We start from the raw sequence: 25,087 nt of genomic DNA, 5'->3' as shown, positions 1-25,087 counted from the left end.
TAAAGGAAAAAACTTAGTTTTCTTAATAAATTAACTTTTCTAGCATGTTAAATTATAGAATGGATCGTTTTAAGTTATATCCCCAATATTGATTTCTAAGCCCAAATCAACATGAAATAACCATCAAAGTGGGACAATTAAGAAGAACTGATTTCATGTAGCATTACGTAAAACATCTCTCAAAGCAAGGAATGACTTAAATTCTTTGCTTTAACAATGTGGTTGGCAATTCAATAAAATGGAAGGAATTCTCTTTGGTTTTAAAATCTCACTTTCAGTTTGACAATTATAACATTTCAGTGCATTATTTTCAGGTCAAAACATGTTTCTTTCAAATCAGCCTTGTTAAAAGCATTTGGCAAAATCTGTCAAGAGACCAACTGCCAAGTAAAATTAAAGACTATGGTGAATTTCAATTCATCCTCAGAGGCTTGGTTTTTGTAGTTGTTGTTGTTGAAACATGCAGTAGCCATTTCTTTTTTCTACTATACATAATCATACCTTTGCAAGACAGAAACAGGCTGACATCCTCACTCTGTAGAAACACTGCTCTTGTTCTAGTATGTCCGTGAGGGCAAGCCGAGATGCTGGAGTAGGGAACTTCTCCAAGGCCAAGATGGACTCTTGCTGTGCGACCACATCCCTCTCATAGCGGAGCTGGTACTGCCACATAAAGTCAGCCTGCTCAAACTCCACTTTCCTCAGTACCGACATGTCTGGGTCTATCCTTATCCACAGCAAAGGAGAATCAGCACTGAAAGAAAATATAATTTTCTTATTTACTTTTTCAATTTCATATATTTATAAAATAAAAACAGAGTATTTATTAACCAGATTCTCTTCTCCATGCAGTGCTCAAGAATGCCTGGAGTTTTACTGTATTCATTTTTTTAAAAAATCACATTGACAACTTTCTCATTATGTTCAGTAAGTATTTCAAGTTTCTCACAATGTCTAATCTGTATCAATCTTGCTGAAAAGAACTCCAAGAATAAGACAGTTTTCACAAAAAAATGTCACCTGAAAATATTTATTTGGGGATTTTGATCAGTGATTTTATGATGTAAAGAGGGAAAATGGGACCAAATTTCTTCATTTTACTTCCTAAAGCCTAAAAACTGACAATGGTGGTAGATGCCACCCTTTATTAGAAATCAATCTGTGACTAAGAAACAAATTTATTTCTTATTATTTTACTAAATTAATTTGTTTAGCTGACTTTTAGTATTTTTTTAAATGCTGGACTCATGATCACCTTTATTAAACAGAAAGTTCTGAAATCACAGTGCAGAGGCACAGCACAACTTCCCCTCACGTACTTCTCAAAGTAACAAGCAGTTTTAAAAATCTAGTCTAACACTTTTATCAAAAGAGCCCCACCTGAAATATTAATTCAATTCAACAAATACTACTGGGTGCTTACTATAGGCAAGGAACTTGATATGGAAAAATGATATAAACTCTATATAAACAGCAGTGATATTTGGCAACCAAGCTAGTAAATAATTCAGATGTTTTATAAAAAATACAAAGGCACAATATGGACGGGCAAAATAAAGCCTGAGCTACATTATATTTAAAAATAAAACACTGTCAATCAACAAATATTACCACAAAAAATTTATGATGATATTTAAATTGTTTTTTGCAAACATAGGGAGCATCAAAGAGCCCAGGGGCTTTCGACCAAAGACAAAGAGAACCAGTACCACCTGAGAGCTCACTGGAAATGCAAACTATCAGGACCCACTAGTGAAGTGCTGGATCAGAAACTGAATTTTAAGAAGATTCCCAATGACTAACATGAACTTTAGTTTGAGAAGCACTGCTCTGGAGGCCACCAGGGGAGCAAGAAAGCTGCCTAAGCCAAGGCTATGCCCACCCCACCACCATCCTGCACTTCCTTTGAATTTCACCTGGGCCAGGCTATATTTACGTCTCTCTCTTTGATTAATTATAATTTTAAGTAAGATTTGGTAGGTGTCTATTGCCTTTTAAAAGTTTTAAAAGCACTAATTTCAGGACATTCACATACTTTTAGATGTATAAGACAAATGAGACTGCAGAAAACACTGTATCCTTAAACTTAAGTAACTAACTTACTCCATTGCAGAAAGATCCATGTCAACTTCTTCTCCATTCATCAGTGGAATTTTTTTCTTCTTATTCCTACATTTTAGGAAAAACAAGTTTGCAAATTGTGACATATCCAATTTTGAAAGGAGATAACGAGCAGCTGAAGTTCAAATTAAGAATTTTACATGTTGAAAGATCCTGAGGAGGAAGGGATAACAAAAGGTAATGGAATTTAAACACAACAAATCTGTCTATTTTGAAACTAAAGGGAATGAAGTAAATGATACTAAAATGCCTTCCTGATCGACGTTTAACAAAAATCAGAAATATATAATTAAATGTCAACTTAAAACATATACATATTCCTAAGAACTGGTACTTGCAGTTTTATACAGAAAGGTAAGAGATATACCAATAAAGAAACCCTTTATAAAAAAAATTAAAAAAAAAAAAAAAAGCTAGGCCTGAAATGAGACATGAATAATTCTGAACATGTGCTGTCCTATATGAAGTAAATGGGTAACTATAAAACATCTTAACAGTACTAATTAATGTGTATAATTAACTAATTTGCACAAGATTTAAGATAAGCCAAAACAAAAGTAACTGCTTCCATGCAAACTACTCTTGAATCATAAAATCTACTGGACACCACACTAGATGCATGGTCATGTGAGGACAAATAAAACAGGAAAGAGTCCTCACACCAAAAGAATACCCAGATGACATACTGTTACTATAGAGAAAACAAAACTGAGGAAATGTTATGAAAAGGGTAGCAATCAGATGTTCCCAATTTTGAAGGTGAACGGGACAAAAAGAAAGGATTTCACTTTGAACTAAGAATTTTTACAATGAAAGACTGATTAGAGAACTTGATTCTGAAATCTCCCTGTAAAGTCCTTCAGAATTAACTGACATTCTCATCTGTCTGAGATGACCTAAGCATAGTCATGGGTATAAGATTTGTATTTCTGAAATTTTGACATTACTACACATTCCCCGAGGAAAGCACAAAAATATTTCATCTTTCACTATTCTGAGTATATGCTAATGGCTGAATTAGAAAAACAAGGAGTGGTAAAGAAAAAATATATTAAATGAAAGATGAACTATTGGACATTTTTTGTTTTTGTCTTTGTTTGGGGGGGTAATTAGGTTTCTTTATGTATTTTTGAATTAATTTTTTATTTTATTTTATTTTATTTTATTTTATTTTATTTTATTTTATTTTATTTTTTAGTGGAGGTACTGGGGATCGAACCCAGGACCTCACGCATGCTAAGCACCAATTCTACCACTGAGCTATACCCTCTCTCTTCCCTTTTTTTTTGTTTTTGTTTTTGTTTTTTGAACATTTTTTAAGTAAACTGGCAATGTGCCTTTGAAAGACATCAAGGATGTTCTTTAAGGGCATGGTGATACAGAGAAAAGGGAGAAAGACATAGTAAAGATGATGCAGGGGCTTTTCATGACATATGTCATGCAGCTTTCTTTACAGTCAATGATCATTTTTCCAAAATTTCCTATAGCTATTAATCCAATGAGACTAATAAGAATGAACCTAAGGAGGAGGGTATAGCTCAGTGGTAGAGCACATGCTTAGCATGCATGAGGTCCTGGATTCAATCCCCAGCACCTCCACTGAAATGAATAAACAGATAAACTTAATTACCACCCTCTACAAAGAAAGACAAAAGAAAAAAACAAAACAAAAAAATAAAAACAAGAAAAAAAAGAAATTAAAAAAAAAACAAACAAAATGAAACTAAGCAGTTCGTTTTAAATTTTTCCTGGCTCCCAAAACTCTAACTTCCATTCCACCTCCTCCTGTCCCTACAAAATGATTCTCAAACCTAAATTTTAAAATTAATTACTTAATTCTAAGGATAAAAATGTTATCAAGAACAGAAAGCAAATAAAGAATGTTTGGTAATACTAACTTGAAGTAAAACGGGAAAAAAAGATACTAGATAACATGTTCTCACCTGAAAAATTAGGTATACAGTAGGGTTTCTATTTTGGCATTTTAATGTGAGAGACCGAAGTTTATAGTTATAACCCAGTGCCTACCTTCTGCTTTTGGAATGGCAGGGAATATCATGTTTAAGACTGTTTTCTTCAATCTGCAATGTATGATTGAAGGATCCATCTAATTCCTGTACTGTCACTTTAAGTGGCCCCTTTAAGAAGAAACATACTATTCAAAGATAGTACTAGGAAAATATCAGTATGTACTCTTATGTGTACAGGTATATATAGCAAGATATAAAATAATACTATACAAGATTTCACATGGTAACCCAGAAAGGCAGCTGGTGCCAAAGAAGGGGAGAACTGGGAGAATTTGTTTCCCCTGAAATCTCCATCTGTAACCCCTGCCCCCCTTCACTGACACTTGCTGTTTTCTCAGTTTCATTCTTTGCAAACAAAATCTCATTAGGAGATTTCTAACCAGCTCCCCAACCATAAGCCTTTCTTTTATTTAAGTTGGGGAGAAAGCAGTGCAGAAGGCCATTTTGGAAAACAACGTACCACATATTTCTGAGTTCCAGGAGATGTATAATCTTGTTTTATTTCCAACTCCAAGACATTTCGTTTTCTATTAAAGGCAAAACTTCCATAAAATTTTACCACTCCACTCTGGTCTCTGAAGAACTGTAAAGGAATTTTTGCATACTGAAAGAAATATGTACTAAACAAAATAAATTATTCATGAGGGTAGTAATAATTTTCAAGTGCACTCCCATCAGTTCAAAGCTTGAGAGCATACTTCACTGAAAACCAGGTGGCAAAGTATTCAAAATTCTTGTGAAAAAATGTTCCCTCACATTTAAAAGAAAAAAAATCTGAAACATTAAGAAATTAGTTTTTGAAAGAAGCAAAACCACTCTACCAGGTTATTAATATAGTGCTTTGAAATGAAAAAATGTAAAAATTGAAAAGTTCCAAGATACCACTCAAGTTGTGCCAACCTTCAACCACATCTAAAAGTCACCAGACCGCTGCATCTTACAAGTAATCCTACAGGCCTGTCTGGTGGATTATTTACTTCCCTCACCATCAAGCCTACTATTGTACTCACACACTAACGGTACTTCAAATTTGACAAATTTTACAAACACAGATGTGATTTATGTGTGTATCTCAATGATTAGTAGGTACCCTAGAGGAAATGGTTTACAGTTCCTGGTTATTTCTATTATTTACCTCCTTTCGCCCCCACCAAAGCCCTCTTCCTCCTCCTTCCCCTTATACACATAATCTTCCCTCCTTTGCCAAACTGCTATTGAAAAGGATACACCCACTGCTTTATTAAAGGCTGGATGTCTTTGCCAGAGACATTCGAGATGGATTTCAAAAACCCAGATGTGGAAACCAACATCTGACTCCACATATGTGACTGGAACTTCTGAGATGAAGCAGTACTAGCCAAACTTAGCAGTTTATTGAAAACCTGTAAGAATCAAAGTGTTGCTTAGTAAGTCTATATAACATAATACACATTGCCTTCAATTCTGTACTATTCCAACTTTGCATTATAAGTTTATTATAGACAATTACAGAAGACAATAATTTCACATCTTACTTCATAGATTGTTCTAGCGAAAGACTATTAGCAAGGGAAGCATAAAAAGATTCAAACAGCCAGACTATAACACCATTCTTCCTCTAAACATAATTGAATTTTAATGGTATCCTGGCCAAACAATGAATATTATGTTTTTAAGAATTATAATAATATATAATACCTATAATGTATTGTGCTATGAGGTTTACATAGGAATGAAACATTCATTAAGAACTTGAGAATACTCATGCAGATTTATACCACTTTAAAAAGCTGACGGAAGGGGGATAAAGCTCAGTGGTAGAATGCATGCTTAGCATGCATGAGGTCCTGGGTTCAATTCCCAGTACCTCCATTAAAACAAATAACTAAATAAATAAACCCAATTACCTCCTCAAAAAACAAACAAAAAATCTAATAAAATTTTTTTAAATAAACATTTTTTAAAAAGTTGATTGGCTCTTTATAGACCACCTCTTATTTATTATTTCTGTTCTTTACTCTAAAGGCAAGGTGAAGGACAGAAGGATTAAAGAAACTTAACTTTACGGCAAACTTAAATGCTTTTAAAAAAAGATTACTAAAAAGTTTTTTTTAACTTACCTCTAAGAATATTACCAATAGGAAAAAAAAGATGAATATTTATAATACAACTAGCTTCTACTATCTCAATTAGCACATCTCAACTACTCACACCAAAACTTACTTAAAACATACAGCAGAATTTAGCAGTACTAAAAATAAACATCTTTTCGATAGGTTTGCTTTTTCCTATTGAAAATATTTCTAAATGGCACTTCATCCTTAATATTCTAAATAATGCCAAACACAAAATCATAGCATAAATAGGTTTCACTTTTAACCTCCCATTCTAATTTTATCTTCATAAAAATCCTGCTCTAAGTGCATCAAGTATTGATACCCATTCTGTACCTGAGGAAACCAACAAAAAGAACAGGTTACTTAGTGGACAAACAGCTAATGAATAACAGAACTCCAGCTATAAACCCAGATACCCTGACTCCTATTCTACAGAATAGTATTCAGATTACATACATATAGAACAGATCTTTCTTTACAATTAGTAAGTTCTTAACTTTAGTACTTACTTGTAACATAAATTCCATACTGATCCTATTTTCAATCAATCTCATCACAAGGTGAGCCTTACACTGAAACATAGTGTAGTATTCCCAGGACAGTGTATGTGGATGCTTTATTGAAAAGTGTAGATGGGATGCTGGACTAAAAAAATAAACAGATTTGCTTAATATAACAAATTTGAATTAAGTCAACAATAAATTTCATAGCTATATCAAAACAATAAATCAAAAACCTTTTGGGACTACCTTAGCAATTTCCTTAGTATGAGAGCAACAAAGACTAGGAAACATCTAAAAATAAACTTAACTGGAAGAAAATTATAAAGTTTTATGAGACGACATAAAGGAAAACTTGAATAAATGGAAACATATGCCAAGCTCCCAGGTAGGAAGATGCAATATTATAAATATTTCAGTACTCTCTAAATTCATCTGTACAATCAATGCAATTCCAATCAATATCCCAAGGTTAAAGCATGCACAAAAAACATTCAAGATGGATTATATATCTAAAACAAAAATAGTTACAAAAGTACCAGAAGAAAAAAAAAAAAAAGGAAAAATTTTCTTTTCATAATTTTGGGGTAGGAAAAATCTCCTTAAGGAAAAATACAAAGTCCAGAAGACATAAAGAGAAGACCATGTAAAAATTTTAAATCTTGACATGATGAAAGAGACCATCAGTAAATTAAAAGACAGGTAGAGTTAACAGAAAATACAACACACATGAACATTTAAGATATTTACACTTTTTACTCTTTCAAATAATGTGATAGTGATTATCCTTTTATACTTTTGCAAGTATTTCTGTATGGCAAATGTCTAGAAGTATAATTTCTATATAATAATATACTTAGTAGTAGAACCGCTGAAACTAAAAATTACCCATTTTAGAATTTTGATTGGTGCTAACAAATTACCCTTCAAAAATCAGTGTACCAAATTATACTCCCAAAATCAATGTGTAAGAACTGTCATTATATATTTCCTTAAAAAACATGGAATATTGGAATTTAAAATATTTGTTAATTTAATATTTAAAAAATTACTTTTATACTTCATTTACTACTTCTGAGCTTATGAACTTATAGACAGTAATATGAAAAAGGTTAAATAAATTCCAAGAGTTAATAAAATACTATATAGTGCTTAAATGGAACAAAATAAATTCATGTACAGTCACATGGAATGCTTGCCAAAATTTACAGATATGGTTAATTTTTTAAAAAAGAAAAGTACACAGTAATATGCATGATTAAATTACATTTTATAAATGCCATATACACATAAAAAAAGACAAAAAAATAAAAAGGAGGAAGTCTGGAAGACAATATACCAAATTTATAACCACGGTTATCTCCAAGGAGAGGAACTGGTAGGAGCGAGGGGTGGTAAAAGAGGGCTAAAAAGAACCTTTTACTTGTTACTCCACAAGCTTCTAAACTGTCCTTTTTTGAATCTCTTCAAAGAGCATGTATTCACGTACTGCTTTTACAGTACAAATTTTAAAAATCAAACATCAGAAAGAACTAAATAAATAGGCAGAACCAAGGTAAAAGCATTTAGTGTAAATAACATTGACACACAATGGGAACACACTCTAATTATATGCTAGGAAACTGCCACATAGCAGGCAGTCAGGAGAAGAAAGTAAAAGAACTAACATTTGAGTGAGTGCATACTATGTATAAAGCTTTATCTCAAGTAATCCTGGCAACCAACCTGATTAAGATGGATCATTTTATACATTAAAACATACATACACACTCAGAAAGGTTATACAATTTTCTTAGATCACAAAAATTAGTAACTATAAAAGTTTGTCTAACTCCAAATTCCTATGCCTTTCCACTGACTTAATCTTGTCTCAGTGACCATGCTTCAACAAAAGACTACTGATTATACAACTTCAAGTTTCTTAATCTTTGTTGTACTTTCTAGACTCTTGGGTAGTCTGGTTAATCCTACAGACATGAGAAAAACTGCTTATAATGTACAAAATAAACACACAGGAAATCAGTATTAATGAAATATAGTTGTCAAAGTATTTTTTAAAAACTATGATGCTACCAATATAGGAGCTAGTTTATTATTTATATAGCATTCAATAAGATCTAGCAGTGGTTTACTGCAGTAATTTTAAGGTAATGGAGTGCAAAGAATATTTCAAGGTATCTGCTAACAATTATAATGTGAGAGGAAAACATCTATGATTTCTACTGCTGACAAAGTCACAGCATTGTCTTTTACCTACAGTCATAATTGAAGGTATAAAATTTCAGTTAATGGTTAGTAAAAATACGGAAGAAATTTCCTATCCAATTCAATCCATATTCCCTTAGGAAATCCATGGACCCTAGAACAAATAAGGATTCCTGCTAGCACCATTATTTTGTTGTAAGTGGTTGTCTCCTTTACAGTTACCTGCTAAAAAACAGAAAGAGAGAGAGAAAGGGAAAGAGAAGGGAAGTGAGAGAGGGGGAAATAAAAGGAAAAAGGGAAAAAAGGAAAGAGTAAATAATTATCTAGGTAGGTGACCATTCAGATAAACAGGTACAGGTAGGATGTCTTAATGCTGAAACTATCTACTTAGACTTAAAAAAAAAATCAGTGGTACATAAGCAAAATACTTGTTTCTATTACTTTCAAACTTTTATGAGAATAGGACAATATATCAGCATTAGGAAATTAAAAGGAAAAAGAAAAAAACATATTTTTGAGCCTTTTTTTTTAATGTTTAAATCCATTTATAGTCATCATTTGCAATAAAAACAGTAATGAAAGGAGTAATGAGAATATTACCAGCATTTGTGGCCTCAATATTATTACATACTATTATTACTACTTCTTTGGCCTGTGTGGGCTCGCACACATACAAGTGATCCTAAAAGACTAATTCCATAAAACAGGGTTTGTAATATCCTATCTGAACAATCAACATACTTATCCTTCTCTTTTCCTCCACCAAATATGGGATGTAGTAAAACTCCACCAGTTTTTAGTTCATAAGCCACTATTTTGTCCAGCTCCTAAAAAAGATATAAAAATAAGAGACAGTGAAAATTATTTTACATAACAAATTTAAGAACCAAACTGTAATTTCTAATTTCCTGGAATCAGAATGTAAATCTCTTAAAATGAATGAAATGTATTTGGGGAGTAGTTTATTTTCTTACAAACAAAACAGAATACACAGCTGGCTGAATGATAGAGCCCAAAAGCCTTCTCTACTTTGCGTTCAGGGCTCACCAGTAGCCTGGCAAGTTTTCCTAATGGTTCTTCCCAAACTCTCTGACCTGTGCTCCAAGTTTATTTCTTCCCTCTCTGTATTTTGCTTCTGGTGGAGGATGTAAGCAAGTGAAAAGAAACAGAGATAGAATTATGCCAGGAAACTATCATTATAAAACTTCTCTAGTTTTCTCTAATATGACACAGATCAAATTGAAAAAAAACTTTAAGTGGATAAAAAAGACAACACAACTGTGCTGAAAATTCATGCCTAGTTTAAATTTTATATAAGCAGTACAGAGAAGTGGCAAAAACCATACTGAAGTAGTTAAAAGCCAGGTTTGAATCCTGCTCTACTACTTACTACCTGTGTAACTTTAGCCAAATAACAACCTCTCTTTCCTTATCTGTAAAATGCAGATAACAACAAAGGAGTTAGAAGGAATAAGACAGTTAATATTTATAAGATGTTTATAACAGTGCTTGACACACTGTAGTGCTATATGTTATTTTTTCCCCCTTTATTAAGTTTTTGAAGTGAAAAATGGACTCTTCCAGTTCTAGATGTACAAAGTCGTTTATAGTTCTCAATGTTTGAAATCTTTTACAATTATCTTTTGGCTTGAGTTTAGGTTTGGATGATGAAAATATATAAAATAAGAAAAAAGAAGGAAGATGGAGGGGACTATTTATTTACTGAGGATACTAAAGGCTGAAATTTTTCCAACTGAGTAGAAGTATGATGTGATTAAAATGTATATAAACAGAATGGGCTAGGCAAAATTTTCTTGGTTTTTTTTTCTTTTTGGCAAAATCTCTAAATAATGGGAAAAAGATGTGAAAATGATAGAGAACACAAATGCACTGAAGGACTAGCCAACATACAGTAAGTACTTACTACGTACTAGGCACTACGCACATTACATGTATAATGTCTCACAATCCCTGTCCACGTGTAGACGCTACTACTACTCTCCTTATACAGATGAGGCTTTGAAAGATTGGCCAAAATCATAAAGCCTGTAAATGTATGAAGCAGAATGAAAAGCAATCTGACTCCAGAATCCAGGCGCTAAGTCTAAACAAATTTAGGAAGCACAGAATTACATTAAAAATGACTACCATGATGAGCTGGAATATATCTAATGACTAGGTTGATGTAAAGAACTTGAATATTCTCTTCCTTAGCAAAAAAGTCTTTGGAGGCCAACACTGACAATGGAAACTAGACCATTAGTCTTTCTCTGAAAAGTGATTCTCATTTTGCTGGAAAAAATTAGGAACTTTCAAATGACAGTAAGTATTTTATAAATAGTAAAAATAAAAAACATGCAACTGGAAAATCAGGAGAACACTACCATGTCTATTGACTTCCAAGTGGATAATGGATCCAGCTGCTTTTTTTACCTCTTTAATCCAATGGCGATATTCATTAACACCAAAAGTTTTTTTCATCCAAAGGCCATAAATATAGCCTGAAATTCCTTTCAGCACCCATTCATCAGACCTAAGCAAAAAGTTAAATAATAATAAGTTATTTCTATATTTTAATATAAATAAAAAACAAATTTTATTATTTTAATAATAAAAATTCCTCAGATAAGGCCAAAGAGGACACAGAACTAGTGTAGTGTGTACTTCTCTCCTTCTTAAAGAAAATGAAAGTTATTAAACCATTTGGTTTTCCCACTTCCTCTGGCTGAGTTCTTCTTGTCCATTCATTATACCTTCTTCACATCTGGCTTGAACTTAACTGTAAGACCACTTTATTCTCTTATTTCAAGTATAATGTACCTATGTTTGTGCTTTGCTCTGGCAGTACTGGTTCCTTCGTGCCCAATTCTGTCCATACTGTCTGCCTCTAAGAAAATACGTGCACATACCCAGGACCATACTGCTCAATTCCTAAAGTACACATTCTATTACTGCCAATTCCATGCGTAAGTATTAGTGGGATCCAAAGACCTAAAGTTTAATTACTTAATTATTTTTTAATTTCTTAAGAAGAAAGGCAATGACACCATTCATTAATTTGTATGTTTATCCATTTATTCATTCGTTTATTCAAACATTTTGTCTATCACGTTCCATGTATTATTCTTTAACGAAATTATGTAATTTTAGGAAAATTACAAAGAGGCCTTACTCTGCCCTTTCCCCTCCAGAAGGAAAGAAAAAGAAATCAAGATTCACATATTACATATAGCACAGAATGGTCACAATTATAAATTATAATCATAAATAATAATCTGAAGGGAATTTTGTCTATTTCTTCAAATTCACCTCAACTTAATCAAAAACAAAATAAAAAGTGTTTTATTTCTCCCATCTTTCAAGTAAATTAGTTCAAAGGTAGGTACTAACAGGAAAACATCTGTATCATTATCACTACTGTAGAGGACCATTATTTTACCTTAAACATTATCAACTGCATTGAATATTGACATTAGTATTCCAACCATAGTTCTCTGTACACTGAAGTCCTTATATCTACAATACTTATTCAGTTCTTTAAGAAATTGTTGCTATCAAAATTCTTACCTTATTCTTATTGCAAATTACGGAATTAACTATATTGATATGTTGAGGTCATGGTCAAAAATTTAGGACAGAATTTAGACTCATTACTTTTCTTTAAACATACAGAGAAATAGTGTCTGTTAAGTTAATTATCTGCAGCTAGGACAAACTTCAGTTTACACTGCAGGAAAAGAAAATAAAAATAAACTTTCCTAATTCTTCTCAGTAGTTGTAAACTTTGAAATTACTCACCAAGACATTCTGGATATGAAACATCCGAAAAACTGCTGGGCCAAGGACTGAGCTAAACACCTTCTAGTCAAAGGTGTTTCATCTATAATCATGGCACTGTGTAACAGATTTGTGCTGCGAATTTAAAATAAGAGGTGGCTAATTATAACCAAGAAATAAACAATTATTCAGTCAAAATAAAATAATCACACTTTAAAAATAGTGGAGTTCAATTAAGACATAAAAGAGAAAAACCAAAATACTCTCCCCAAGAGCTTTCAGATCTTTTCAAATTTTAGTTGAAAATCCATAATCATAGTAACTTTTGCTTGAAAGCAAGAACTGTTTCCCATCGATTTTCATGAAAAATATAAATGTCCTTTTTGGGGGGTAGGGAGTTGCAGCATCAATCAGAAACTGATATATTAATCAGAGACTAATCCTTTTACAAAGGGCTCTTCTAATTTCAAAAATCTTTTCCTAATAATACTATTAATTTTTTGTGCTATAGTATTTACTTTCAAATATATTGTCCTGTTGTCTCTTTTAACAACTCTGGAGAATGCAGGAACAGTATTATTACGTTCATTTTACAGGTGAAAAAACAGGCTTGGAGGAGGGAAAAAAGACTGACCCTGAGACATAAAACTTCTAAATTTGAAACTTTTCACGGAAATTAACACAACTTATAAACTGACTATATGTCAATAAAAAATAAAAAATAAAAATAAACTTTTCAAGGAATGAAAGAAAGGACGGAGGTAAAGAAGATACAAGAAGAAAGAAAACAAAGTTCTCTCTTTTTTTGGGCATAAACATTTCTGATGGTATCAGTAAATTTTTAAATAGTGCTAGGACAAAAATCCAACTAGACATCCATATAGTAACTTGCATGATTTTGTTTAAATGCATAAGGAGAAAAGAGACTAAAACAACTATGTAAAATATTAGTATCAATTAATTCTGGAGAAAGATGAGTCTTTTGGGTTATTTTGTAATTTTCTTCTTTGTGCTTTTCTACATTTTTAAATTTTAAAAACAACAGATTTTCTATAAAGCCAATCATAACTAAATGGAAGGGGAAAAGTTCAAACCACATCTTAAAACTGATCACAAAATAAATAACTTGTTTTCACATCATTAACCTAATTCAGGCATTTCAAATTTGAAGAGATACAAACCTAAAAATGCTCATGGAAGCATAAGCAGCCACTTCAACATAAGCCTCATCAATGAATACAGTCTTAAAACAGGAATATGGGTATCGACACGTAAGAATTTCTTCATAAAATTCAAAAACTTCATGAAGATATGATGTGGTATGTTTAAGCAATGGAAGAAGTTGAGGCAAACAAAAATGAGTAACCTAAAAACAAAAAGCAGGAAAGCAGATCATTAAATAAAAGAGTTAACTTAAATCTTTTTAATTTCCTAAATACTGCAATTATAAATGAAGCTGCATATAAATCCCTCCCCTTGCTTTTTTTTTTTAAACAAATCCATGGCACTGAGAGAAAATACTGTTATGAAATCAGTGGTAAGTTTTACTGACCATATTTATAAAATAATCAATGCAATGAAGAATTAAATTCATGATGAATTATAAGTCTCTGAAATGCTTAGATCCAATGAAAATATAACTTTGGTTCCAAATTAAAGTTTCTTTTGTATATATGCACACAAAACAAGAACAATCTAGATTTCCGTGGCTTACTGTAAAACCACCTTTGATTATCAATATCTAATGTAGTGAATGTTGCACATCATAGTACTATCTTGATAATAGTTAATGTCAATTACACTATCTTCAGTAAATATAAAGAACAATATAAAAGCTACAGGGAAGCTTTTTGGTAGTTAGGAGATAAGAAATGTCAGCAATAAATAATTCTGATTTTCTTATCACATTACATTCCACTTGGACAAACACTCAAATATCACATCCCGCCTCAATGTTCCACACTATGATTCTGTGCCAAATGAATGACATCGATAAGGACAGATTACTCTGACTAGAACGACCCAGTAAGGTTTCATGAGGAAGACTGATTCTGAGCTGCTCTTTTTGAATTGGACAAAAGCCTAATAGGTAAGAAGAGGAAAAGAAGATATCCCAAACAGAGTCAAAGACAGGAAAAAACATGATTTGGTCAGAAAAAAATCCAAGTAAACTATATTCAATGTAACAAACATAAATAGGAAAGTAATGGGGAAAAAGCTAGAAAGGAATATTAGGGTCAAATTCTAGAAGCTCTTGAAAGCCCTGCTAAAGAGATTTGATTACTGCAAGCCTGTGGAGGCAAGGAAAGTTTCTAATGCATGATGAAAATTATTTTTCTAACAGCATTATGAAAGAACAGAGTAGAGACTACCATAAGTGAACAAGGAGCATCTATGTGTTATTAATGGTCAGAGTCCAAACTGCATCAGGGTGAGCACTCCTCTTGGTACACAAACAAAAAATAAAATACTATTCATCAAAAACAAAAACAAAAACAAAAACAAAAAAGAAAAAAGGAAAAAGAATCACTTTTAGACAAACCTACATGGTAGCAAATCTACTGATAATGCAGTAAACACCATTTATTTCAGAGAGAAAGACCAAGTTATAGTCTTAAGTATTCAAGAACAATACTTCTTGACTGTCATTTACTTTTCTCCCATCCAGTGGCTCAGAGTGAGAAAATAAAAATTCTTCCAAAATACAAAGTAGGTACTAATCAAATGTCAATTTTAAAGTTGATCAATTACCAAAGATGATAAAATTTACCACCAATCTTACCAGTGAATACACTTCAAAGAGTCATTGTGAAGACACCAAAAGCAAACCATTCATAAAATATCTTGAATATTTTCCATGAGCGATTTTATAAATCTTGTGAATTTCAGGGAAGCAAATATAAGGGCAGATTGAGGAGCTACACTGACTTTCTAAACCTGGCTGCCCTCAATTTTTGCTCATACAACTTGAAAGAAGTGCTGTTGAGACATACATGGTCATAACACAAGCCTTATATTTAAAACAAAACGAAACGAAACTAAACTTGAAAACATAAAGGACAAGAGTAAATGAAAAGAGATTCACTCAAACGTTACTTTAAATATTTATGGAAGAGAGGATGGTCAATAACCAATGAATCACTTTGTAACCACCGGAAGTGTCATGCTTGGGGAGGCCTAAAAGCACTACTAGGCTTATCAACTGACACAGAATATGTGGCCAGATACAAGATGGGAGGAAAGTAGAGGAAACTTTCATGAGTTTGTTGACCAAAATTCTAACTCAACCTTTTTCTCTTTCCTCCTGTACATGCAGAAGTGACACTAAATCTGGTTCTTAAATTTTGAAATTCCAGTATTCCAGGTTCTGGAGATGGGATTATAACATTCATAAACTCAGGTTAACTCTGTTAACAGAATTAGTTATAGAAATAAACCTATATACTCTAATGAAGGCATGCTTGCAGCTCTTTTGGAACACTAAGCCCTCTGATGAAAAAGATATGAAATTTTAGTATGACATTTTAAAAGGAATTCATATCATTAAATATTTCAGGAAACCTTTTCTCTCTAGTGATATTCTTGATAGTTGAAGGAAGAATTAAGAAAAATTTAGTATTTCATTAATATCCACCTTATTAAGAGTAAAATGGTGGGAGTGAAAGGAGCAAGAAGCTACGGCTTACCTCATGCATATATGGATCTACAAGTATTTCAAAAGGTCCAATGGCCAAGGAGATATTTGACGCAGCTGTTGGAATGGTAAGCATGTAATGGAAGGTCTTCTTCCTCATATCATGTGTATACACTGTCTCCACCAAATCTCCATTGGAAACAGCCACCATTGCAGCATCTACTGTAAATTCTAATTTCCATGTGCATAATTCAGAGTATGAATCAACACATGGGAACCAAAATCTAGAAAAAAGATCAACAGTATGAAAAATATGTTCAAAGTGCAACCTACATTGTTTCCCCCACATATAAGTTATTTTAACATTTACAGAATATGTACAAAAAGAAACTTCAGCTATTTGCCTACTGATGCTTTTTACTGAGTAACCTGAAAGAATGTGATTAAAGACAGAGCCCTGTTTCCAAATATTATTCAGCAGTATTAAGAAAACATATCATGTGGTACCTCCAGTTTAAACCGTGAGAAGAGGTAAACCCTTAGTTTCCAATTTTTAAATGAAAAATAATTTTACTTATATATTCACAGTCAGTTTTTACGTAGCATTCATTTCTGGAAACTAAAAATGTTTACAATAGTTTAAAAAAATACAATACTCATAATCTATTCCGTAAGTTAGGAAACTGCTTTTCTGGAGTATCTGATGCATTCATAAGTTCAAATAGTGCTGGTAAAGCCACACATAAAATTTCTATTCAACTTTCTATTCAGGTCAGGTTTTACTATGTGTCAGGTTCTGTACTTGGTACTGGAACACAAAGAAGTATAAGACATCATCTTTGGCTTGGAGGAGTTAATAATCTGAGGAGGGTACATGTAAAATAATGTTTCTATAACATGCGGTAAACTGTAGAGCTATGAGAATGAATTATAATACGTACAACAATAACTACCAGTGTTGAACAAAAAAGCCAGATAGAAAGAGTATAATGCATATGATTCCATTTAATAAAGTTCAAAAATAGGTGTAGTTAATCTATGGTATTTTAGAAATTAGGATGGTGGTTACCCTGGGGCAGGAGGATATCAGGTGGGGAACAGTGAATGGAAGTGGGGAGGAGGGGTGACTCTGCGATGCTGGTAATGTTAATGTTCTCTTTCTTCATGTGAGCATGAACTACATGAGTTTGTTCACTTGTGAAAATGTATTGAGCTTTCTCTTTACAATTCATGCAATTTTCTGTATGTTGCATTACTTCAATAAAAAATTTTTAAAAATAAAAGAACTAAGATGATTTTAGAAAAGCAGAATTAAAAAGAAGAGAAGGAGGGAACATATAGGACTGAGGAGGAATGATTAATGTAACAAGATTCAGAAGAAGTTACTAAAGAGTTGAGGATCAAGCTTATACTTCTCATTTTGTACTAAATACATGTATTGCATATACACAGGAAAAAAACGCAACAGAAAAATGAAACCAAGTGAAATACGTAAGAATTAGTAATCTACCTTGTGGAATTTTGATACCCACAAGAGAAAACATGAGCACCTCTTTCTGCCATACTTCCCTCTACACTTGGTACCACAAAATGAAGACCTCCTTTTGGTTGATCCAAAGAAAAATTGATGTGTATCTTTAGGACCTTTAATTCTGCAACAAACAAATATATACATACAATGATATTTAAATAAATAATTAGGTAACAGTGGTGGATATAATACGGGCAAAGACTTACACTGAACATAAATAGGAATCAAAGGCTCAGTTTACATGAAAACCCATACTACTCAACCTAGTTTTGGCTTTTACCATCTCTTCGCCTATAGTAACTCAACAGTCTGCTTCCACGGGTGTCCTTATCTCCACTCGATTCTAGTCATTGCTAGCTATGTCCTCCCAAAATAGAGATCATGCCATATCCTCCTCTCAGCGTTTCTGCCTGAAGAAAAAAGTCCAAAACTACCACAGAGGACACATAAGGCCTTCCAGACTCAATTCAAAACTTACTTTTCAAGTCTGTTCTATTATTACACTTCCCCACAGACTGTTAACCCTAGTTTTGATTTTGAGGAGTAGAAGGAGTAGGGGTGAGGTAGGTAGGAAGGCCCACCCAAGAATTTACATAACATAGCATTATTTATTATGTTTCATTTCTACATAATATGTGTTGCTTTCATAAGATTAAAAGATTTTTTTTTAAATTTCCCCCAAGGCATTACAACCATATGGACTTTCTTCAATCCCTGAACATGCATGATGACATTCCATGCCTGTCCCCTAAACTAGGCAACTTGCCTCCCAAATAATCCCCTACCCCCAGCACACACACACAAACTATCCAAAAAAAGCAACAAGCAAAAAGAAAACAGTCTTCTACTTCCTTATCTTGATTAATTTTTATAAGGCTAAAAACAGGTAAGCAGAAGGTTATATATAATAATTATAATGGTTGTAACTTTATACAAGAAAATAAAGAAGATTTACAAATAACAAGACAGTAAAAGTGTCAGGAACCCTATGTCCTAGCCTTGGCTCCACTACTAATAACATTCAGCAGGTCACTTACTCTCTTTAAACCTCAGATCACTCTTCTGTAAAAGGAAGGAATTAAATCAGATGACTTTTTAGGATCCTTCCTATTATAAAATGCTGTAATTCTAAACTGATTTAATATTGTATGGGTTCTTAAATCAAATTGCTCCATTCATCTAATTTCTTAAAATAACTTTCATGTTAAAACCAACATAGCCCTTGATTGCTATTTTCCTGTTGGCCAGCTATCCTTAAAAAAAAGAGCTTCCAACTTCTGTATATTTCAACTGATTAACTTAAAACTCTGACATCATTAATTTTCATGAAAAGTTTCTAGTTGCTGAATACAACATTATTTTATTGTACAATCAACATATTCTTGTTATTTTACCATCAACATGTTTCCATAACTCTGACGGGACCTTAATGCAAAGTTCTCCATTCCCTGCATCAGGATCCACAGCGCTAACCGCAGCTGCATAAGCGTTGGAAAAATAATTGAGATTTCTCCTGGAAAAAAAAAGAGTCAATTTTAATAATAAGCCATATATTTCACCAAACATTTTCTTAAATACTTGGCATCATTTGCTTGTGAGCATTGTATCATCTTAACTAATTCATAGGAATGCTTTTTAGCCAAGTAACGGTTGCTCTGTTTCCCAAGACAAAAACTATTAAACTATAAATGTAATGGCATATATAGTCTACACATCAATGCTATGTGATTAAGATTATTACATCCATCATTAATTTTGGAATGCCAAAGCCACTACACTTTCCTGATACAAATGTAAAGAATATATGTAGAACTGAAGACATAATTGTTATTAATCTGGCAAAAATTTGAATGGATTCAACAAGCTTTATAATCTGATAGAAATTAAAATGTTTCAAACAAGTCAGGATGGGAATCAATTCCTCAAACTATAGTACTGCTCCCAGTGCATGACAATGTAAGCTTAAGGAAGAAGGGAACTTTTGGGTGGTTCACTGTTATATCCCCTTAATGCCAAGGGACATAAATAATATTTGTTCAATAGTTACTTGGCCTTATTTCCCACTGGACGAAATACACAGAAGCCTTATGGAAATATGAAAACATTGTTCTCATCTGATTTTCTAATGGTAGACCATAAAAATGACTTATACACATATATTTACACACACACGCGTATTACATTTCCCCACTGAAATCAGTTAAAGGAATATGGAAGAAATGGGAGAAAAAAGAAAGATGAAGAATGGCAAGAGTGAGAAAATAAGAGACACACCACCATGAGCCATATTCTTGTTGTGCACCTTTGTGTCTATCATCTTGCCATTAGACGAATCCACAAACTTAGTGACATTTCACTAGCTTAATATATTTTTAACTTATTAAAAGACAAGTTTCATATACTGTACAGAAGATTATAGGGAAAATAAAATAGGAAAAGTTATTAAATAAAACATTAAATTTACATACTTTCAACAGGACAGAAGCCATTCCTCCCCCACCTCCATCTCTCTAACTAGGAGAATATAATGTTAACTGTGGCCTTTAACAACTACAAAACACAAAGTTCTGAAGTAGTTAGGCAGCCTTCTCAACAATTTCAACATTTTCTTTTTTCCGATATGTAAAATAAAAGGTATAAAAACTCCAGGACCACAATTAAAAAAAAAGGTAACATACTACCTTTTTTTTTTAACTAGCATACAGTAAAAGTAAAATTTTTCCTTTGTTATATAAATCTGTCAATTTTAACACATGTGTAAACACTACCACAATCAGGATATGGGACAGTTCCATCATCCCGCAAAGTCCCTTATGCTATGCATCACGTCAAATAAACGGAATCATACAGAATGCAACCTTTTGAGGCTGGCTTATCTCACCCAGTATGTCTTTGAAATTCATCTAAGGGGTAACATGTATCAATAATTTGTTCCTTTTACACTAATAGTATCCCATTGTATGGACTATACCATACATTGTTTATTATTTATTCATTCATCTACTCAAAGACATCTGGGCTGTTTCCAGCTTTTGGCTATCACAAATAAAGCTGCTATAAACAACTGGGAATCAGTTTTTATGTGAATTTAATTTTCATTTCTGTAGTACAAAGACTCAAGAATAGGACTGTTGAGTCATATAGTAAATATAAATTTAGCTTTATAAGAATCTGCTAAAATTATTTTCAAGAACAGCTGTATCATTCTGCTTTTCCACGAGCATTATAAGAGATGCCCGTTGCTCTGTATCCTTGCCAGCACTTAGTTAACATACTATCTAATTTTAAAGACTACTTTGTACATCTGTAGGATGCAATTTCTTTTCAATAAAATTTCACAAGAATGAAATCTGAAAAATAACTAAAGAACTTATAATTTCCCCCAGTTATCTGTGAAATTCAAAAATGTAAAAATCATCATTACACAAAAAGCCAAATTTAAACATTAGACATTAAATCATTCAGTTTTTTTTTTTTTATGGGAAATCATTCTCACTTAATCTCCTCATTTCCTGAGAAAAGGTAAAGTGGTCCAAATAAAATGGTGAGTCATTATAAATGGAATCTACTGGAAAGTCAGTTATGAGGAACAACCTTCTCATGGTTTGGATTTCAGTGTTTCCTTTCATAAAACAAATCAAATGTGTTTCCTTTCATAATAACTTCATAAAAGCCAAAAATTACAAGGCAAGATTATAGTGTTTTCAATTTTCAGAATAACAATGACTCCAAATATTAATGAGCCCTTGCCCTATAACCACCACTATGCCAATCCCCAGTCCTCTTTAAGGGAACAAAGCTTAAAGATGAGTAATGTTGTAGGGGATATTGAAAAACTAGTAAATCAAGGTAATCAAAAGAATTTTCTCCAAAATCCTATTATAAAAATTCATATTAAATAAAATAATCTGTTAATTCTTTGTCAAATAAGGAATGTGTGCTTCTTAAAACTATAGGCACAGATTTTGCAAAACTTAACATTCAGTTACTCATAAACTTTTTCTCCATTTAAAAAAATATTCATGAAAGCACATGTACATCAGAAAAGTACATATACTCTACGTATACAGCTTGATGAATTTTCACAAAACCCAAGTAACCAGCATGCAGAGCAAGAACAGAACTTTACCAGCCTCCCAGAAGCCCTCTTGTAATCACTAACCTAGCCCTGCTTCCCATGACCAAGGGTAACGCATTATTCTGACATCTCATGTGATAGATTAACAACTTAATACATGTTCTTTCATGTCTGACTTCTTTTATTCAATGTTAAGTTTGTGAAATTCATCCATGCTAATAATGCATCTAGCTATTGGTCACTCAGTCTCATTACCTGTAGAATTCTAATAGTGTGAAAATATATCACAATCTACTATTCTACCATTGATGGGTTTTCAGTAATTTTGACTATTACAAATGCTGCTGTGAACATTTTTATACTTTTCTGTATATACCTAGGAGTGAGAATGCCAATCATAGAGTTTGTATACATTCAACCTCAATTTACATTTCTATTAGCAATGGTTGAGAATTCTTACTCGATATCTTTGTCAACATTCGTTCTTTCTTGTCTTTAGTTTTGATAGTTTACATACAGAATAAAATAAATAAAAGCCAATAGAAAAATCTATTTTACAGAAATGGAATTTCAAAATTAATAAAAATTAATTTTTAAAAGTAATCAAAATAACATTTGATATGATACCATTACCATGAAATAATAAGGTTGCTTAGAGAAAGCCCTTCCTTAACAAGTTTTTCTATGAAAAAGCCTAGAGGATTTCACTAATTATAAGCTCAAACTTGAATCAACTACTTAAAAGTAACTATTTGTGAAAGGCTAATGAATTTCAAGCCACTAGAAATACTGACTACAGGTAAGAACAAAATGGCTCTACTGCTAAGCATGTGTGATTATAAGAAGTCCAAGTAAGAAGAACTCTATCTAGTTCTAGGGTTACCACATTTAAGAAAACACAATGCTAGAGAGTATTCAGAGAAGGGCAAAGAGAACGGTTAACAAATTTGGGAAGAGTTTTAAATGAGGAATGGTTGAGAGTAGTGAGATGGTACAGACTGGAAAAGAGAAAACTTAAGAGGAAAACAATTTTTAATTAGGATAAGTCTGTGAACATCATAGCAAAACAGACTGTAACTCAATGTAGTAAAAAAACTTTCTAGCACTTAGAAATAATGAAAAGGGTGCTTTAAAATACAGTGAGCTCTCCAGAGCTGGAAGCATTCAAGTAGAAGGTAGAATAGTAAAGGAAAAATTCCTGATGAAGTTTTGACTAAATCAACCCCAATGTTCTTCAAATTATGACAACTTAATTCCAAGCAATACTACTAAAACAACTGGCCATGAGGCATTGTGGCTGAGTTAAACTATAAAACTATCCATTTTACTTAACCATAATCAATAAGAGAATTAACCACTTCTACCACATGACATTAGTAAAATAATAGCATTTAAAATCTCTATGTAAGTCTGTATTAAATACAGGTCCTAGAAAATCTTTTTTTTTTTTTTAAAGTAACTAAAAAAAAAAATCAATTCTAGTCACTCTAAAAATTGCTCCAATCACTCAAGTTATTTCATTTATATCTTAAGTTAGCTTCATTTCTACTGTCACTCCTTAGTGGGAATGAAGACAGAAGACAGGAATGAAACTAATTCCTGAAACTGGAGACTTTTCAAGTAAAATAAAAAGGTCTTCTCAAAGTAGCAAAGCCTATCAAAGGAAGGGAAATAAACAAAGAGGAAAGAGAAATCTCGGCCACTGTAGGCTATCTATGCACAGAAACAGTTTCTCTGGCAAAGTCTACATTTATTTTATTCTAAGAAGAGAGAAATGTGGAGAAAGAAAGAAAGGAAGAAAGGAAGGAAGGAAGAAAGCACAAAAACAAACTTTAAAAACTACCAAAGAGCCACAGCTCCCATGGAGGCAAACTATACCTACAACATGTGAGACTCAAACAGAAAATATATTTGGAGAAACTTCAAGTGCTTCAATTATTTTACTGGTAAAGAAAAAAAAAATGTTTTTAAATTATTTTACTGACAGACAATAAGCCAGAGAGGGAGGGAGGGAGAGAAAGAGGCAGAGAGAGACGAGAGAGAGAGAGAGAGAGAGAGAGAGAGAGAGAGAGAGAGACACAGACAGACAGACAGACAGACAGACAGACAAAGAGAAAGAGGCAGAGAAGCCTTACAGATGTTACATAACAAACAGGCTTTTTAATTGCTAGTACAGGTAACTTAACAACTCAGCTAACATTAGTGGGATAAATTAGGTAGAAACGCCTTTTGGCCCCTTATCTGAATGTTTCCCCTCCTTACATTACCCCTGCAGTTCAAAGGTGCTGAATCTTAACCAAGGTAAGCACACTCTTTCCATTAAAAACAGAAGGGCCTGGCACCTTAACTTTAAAACAAATAAGAAGAAAATGTGATGAAGTAGCATATTACTTCTTTGAACGTTAGCACATTCTTATATGTATTCAAGATCAAATTTTACCACTGAGTTTTAAGTTTAATTTTCAATTTCAAATCTTTTATATTTAATTTCTGTTTCAGCTTTAGCGGAAATTGTATTGGTTCACTAAAAAAAAGTTACTTTCGAAACAAGAGATGTAACAGAAGTATTAGGGACATGCTAAAGACCTTAACTATCTGCCTTTCCCAAAGTTATCTTTAAAAATAAACAATATCATTAACAGGAGATACTTTTCACATCTAACTGCTAAGCAGTATTTTTTTCTGAGTAACCGGTGGTTTCTTTCTCATATCTTATGAATCTTATACACGTACAACAGTGATTCCCCCTTTGTATGACAACCAGAAATATCAAAACCAAGCCTACAGTCCTCCTCTAACAATTGTGCAGTAGCTTAGTAGTGTGTTACCACCCTATACTTTTTCACCCTTCATGCTAATTTGATTAACTACTTTAAAAACCTGTCATACAATAAAATTCTAAAACCAATCTCAAATTCTTTTCTGAACAAGTCAGAGAATACACAAACATCAGCAAAAACAACTAATGTCATCTCTCTTTGAAAGTAATAAAAAAAAAAAAAAGGTAATCAAGATTCTAGAGCCAGGAAGAACATCACAGGTTGTCATGAGTATTTAATAAGTGACCACGGCTAACAGAGCTCTGATACCAGCTGAAAATTTTAAATACATTCTA

General features: G+C 32.6%; 1 protein-coding gene across 6 annotated transcripts in view; it reads right to left on the bottom strand.

Annotated features, from left to right (window-relative positions):
* Positions 1–25,087, bottom strand: part of TAF2 (TATA-box binding protein associated factor 2) — a 77,005-nt gene that overhangs the window by 42,624 nt on the left and 9,294 nt on the right. For 5 of the 6 annotated variants that reach the window (XM_032468113.1, XM_014560706.2, XM_014560709.2 and 2 more), the window contains exons 4-16: positions 19,289–19,407; positions 17,874–18,015; positions 16,416–16,647; positions 13,911–14,095; positions 12,751–12,864; positions 11,386–11,485; positions 9,694–9,779; positions 6,757–6,892; positions 5,379–5,533; positions 4,612–4,726; positions 4,150–4,259; positions 2,104–2,169; positions 502–754 (exon numbers count right to left, since the gene is read on the bottom strand). In XM_032468113.1, the coding sequence (XP_032324004.1) occupies positions 502–754; positions 2,104–2,169; positions 4,150–4,259; positions 4,612–4,726; positions 5,379–5,533; positions 6,757–6,892; positions 9,694–9,779; positions 11,386–11,485; positions 12,751–12,864; positions 13,911–14,095; positions 16,416–16,647; positions 17,874–18,015; positions 19,289–19,407 (1,813 nt within the window). Of the gene's footprint in view, positions 1–501; positions 755–2,103; positions 2,170–4,149; positions 4,260–4,611; positions 4,727–5,378; positions 5,534–6,756; positions 6,893–9,693; positions 9,780–11,385; positions 11,486–12,750; positions 12,865–13,910; positions 14,096–16,415; positions 16,648–17,873; positions 18,016–19,288; positions 19,408–25,087 lie in introns of those variants that run through there. The other variant, XM_032468112.1, reaches the window with a different exon arrangement.

Source organism: Camelus ferus, chromosome 25 (genome assembly GCF_009834535.1).
Source record: "Camelus ferus isolate YT-003-E chromosome 25, BCGSAC_Cfer_1.0, whole genome shotgun sequence".
NCBI classification, from domain to species: Eukaryota; Metazoa; Chordata; class Mammalia; order Artiodactyla; family Camelidae; genus Camelus; species Camelus ferus.
Note: the sequence above shows the minus strand (reverse complement) of the source record. Positions and strands in the feature narration are given on the sequence as shown.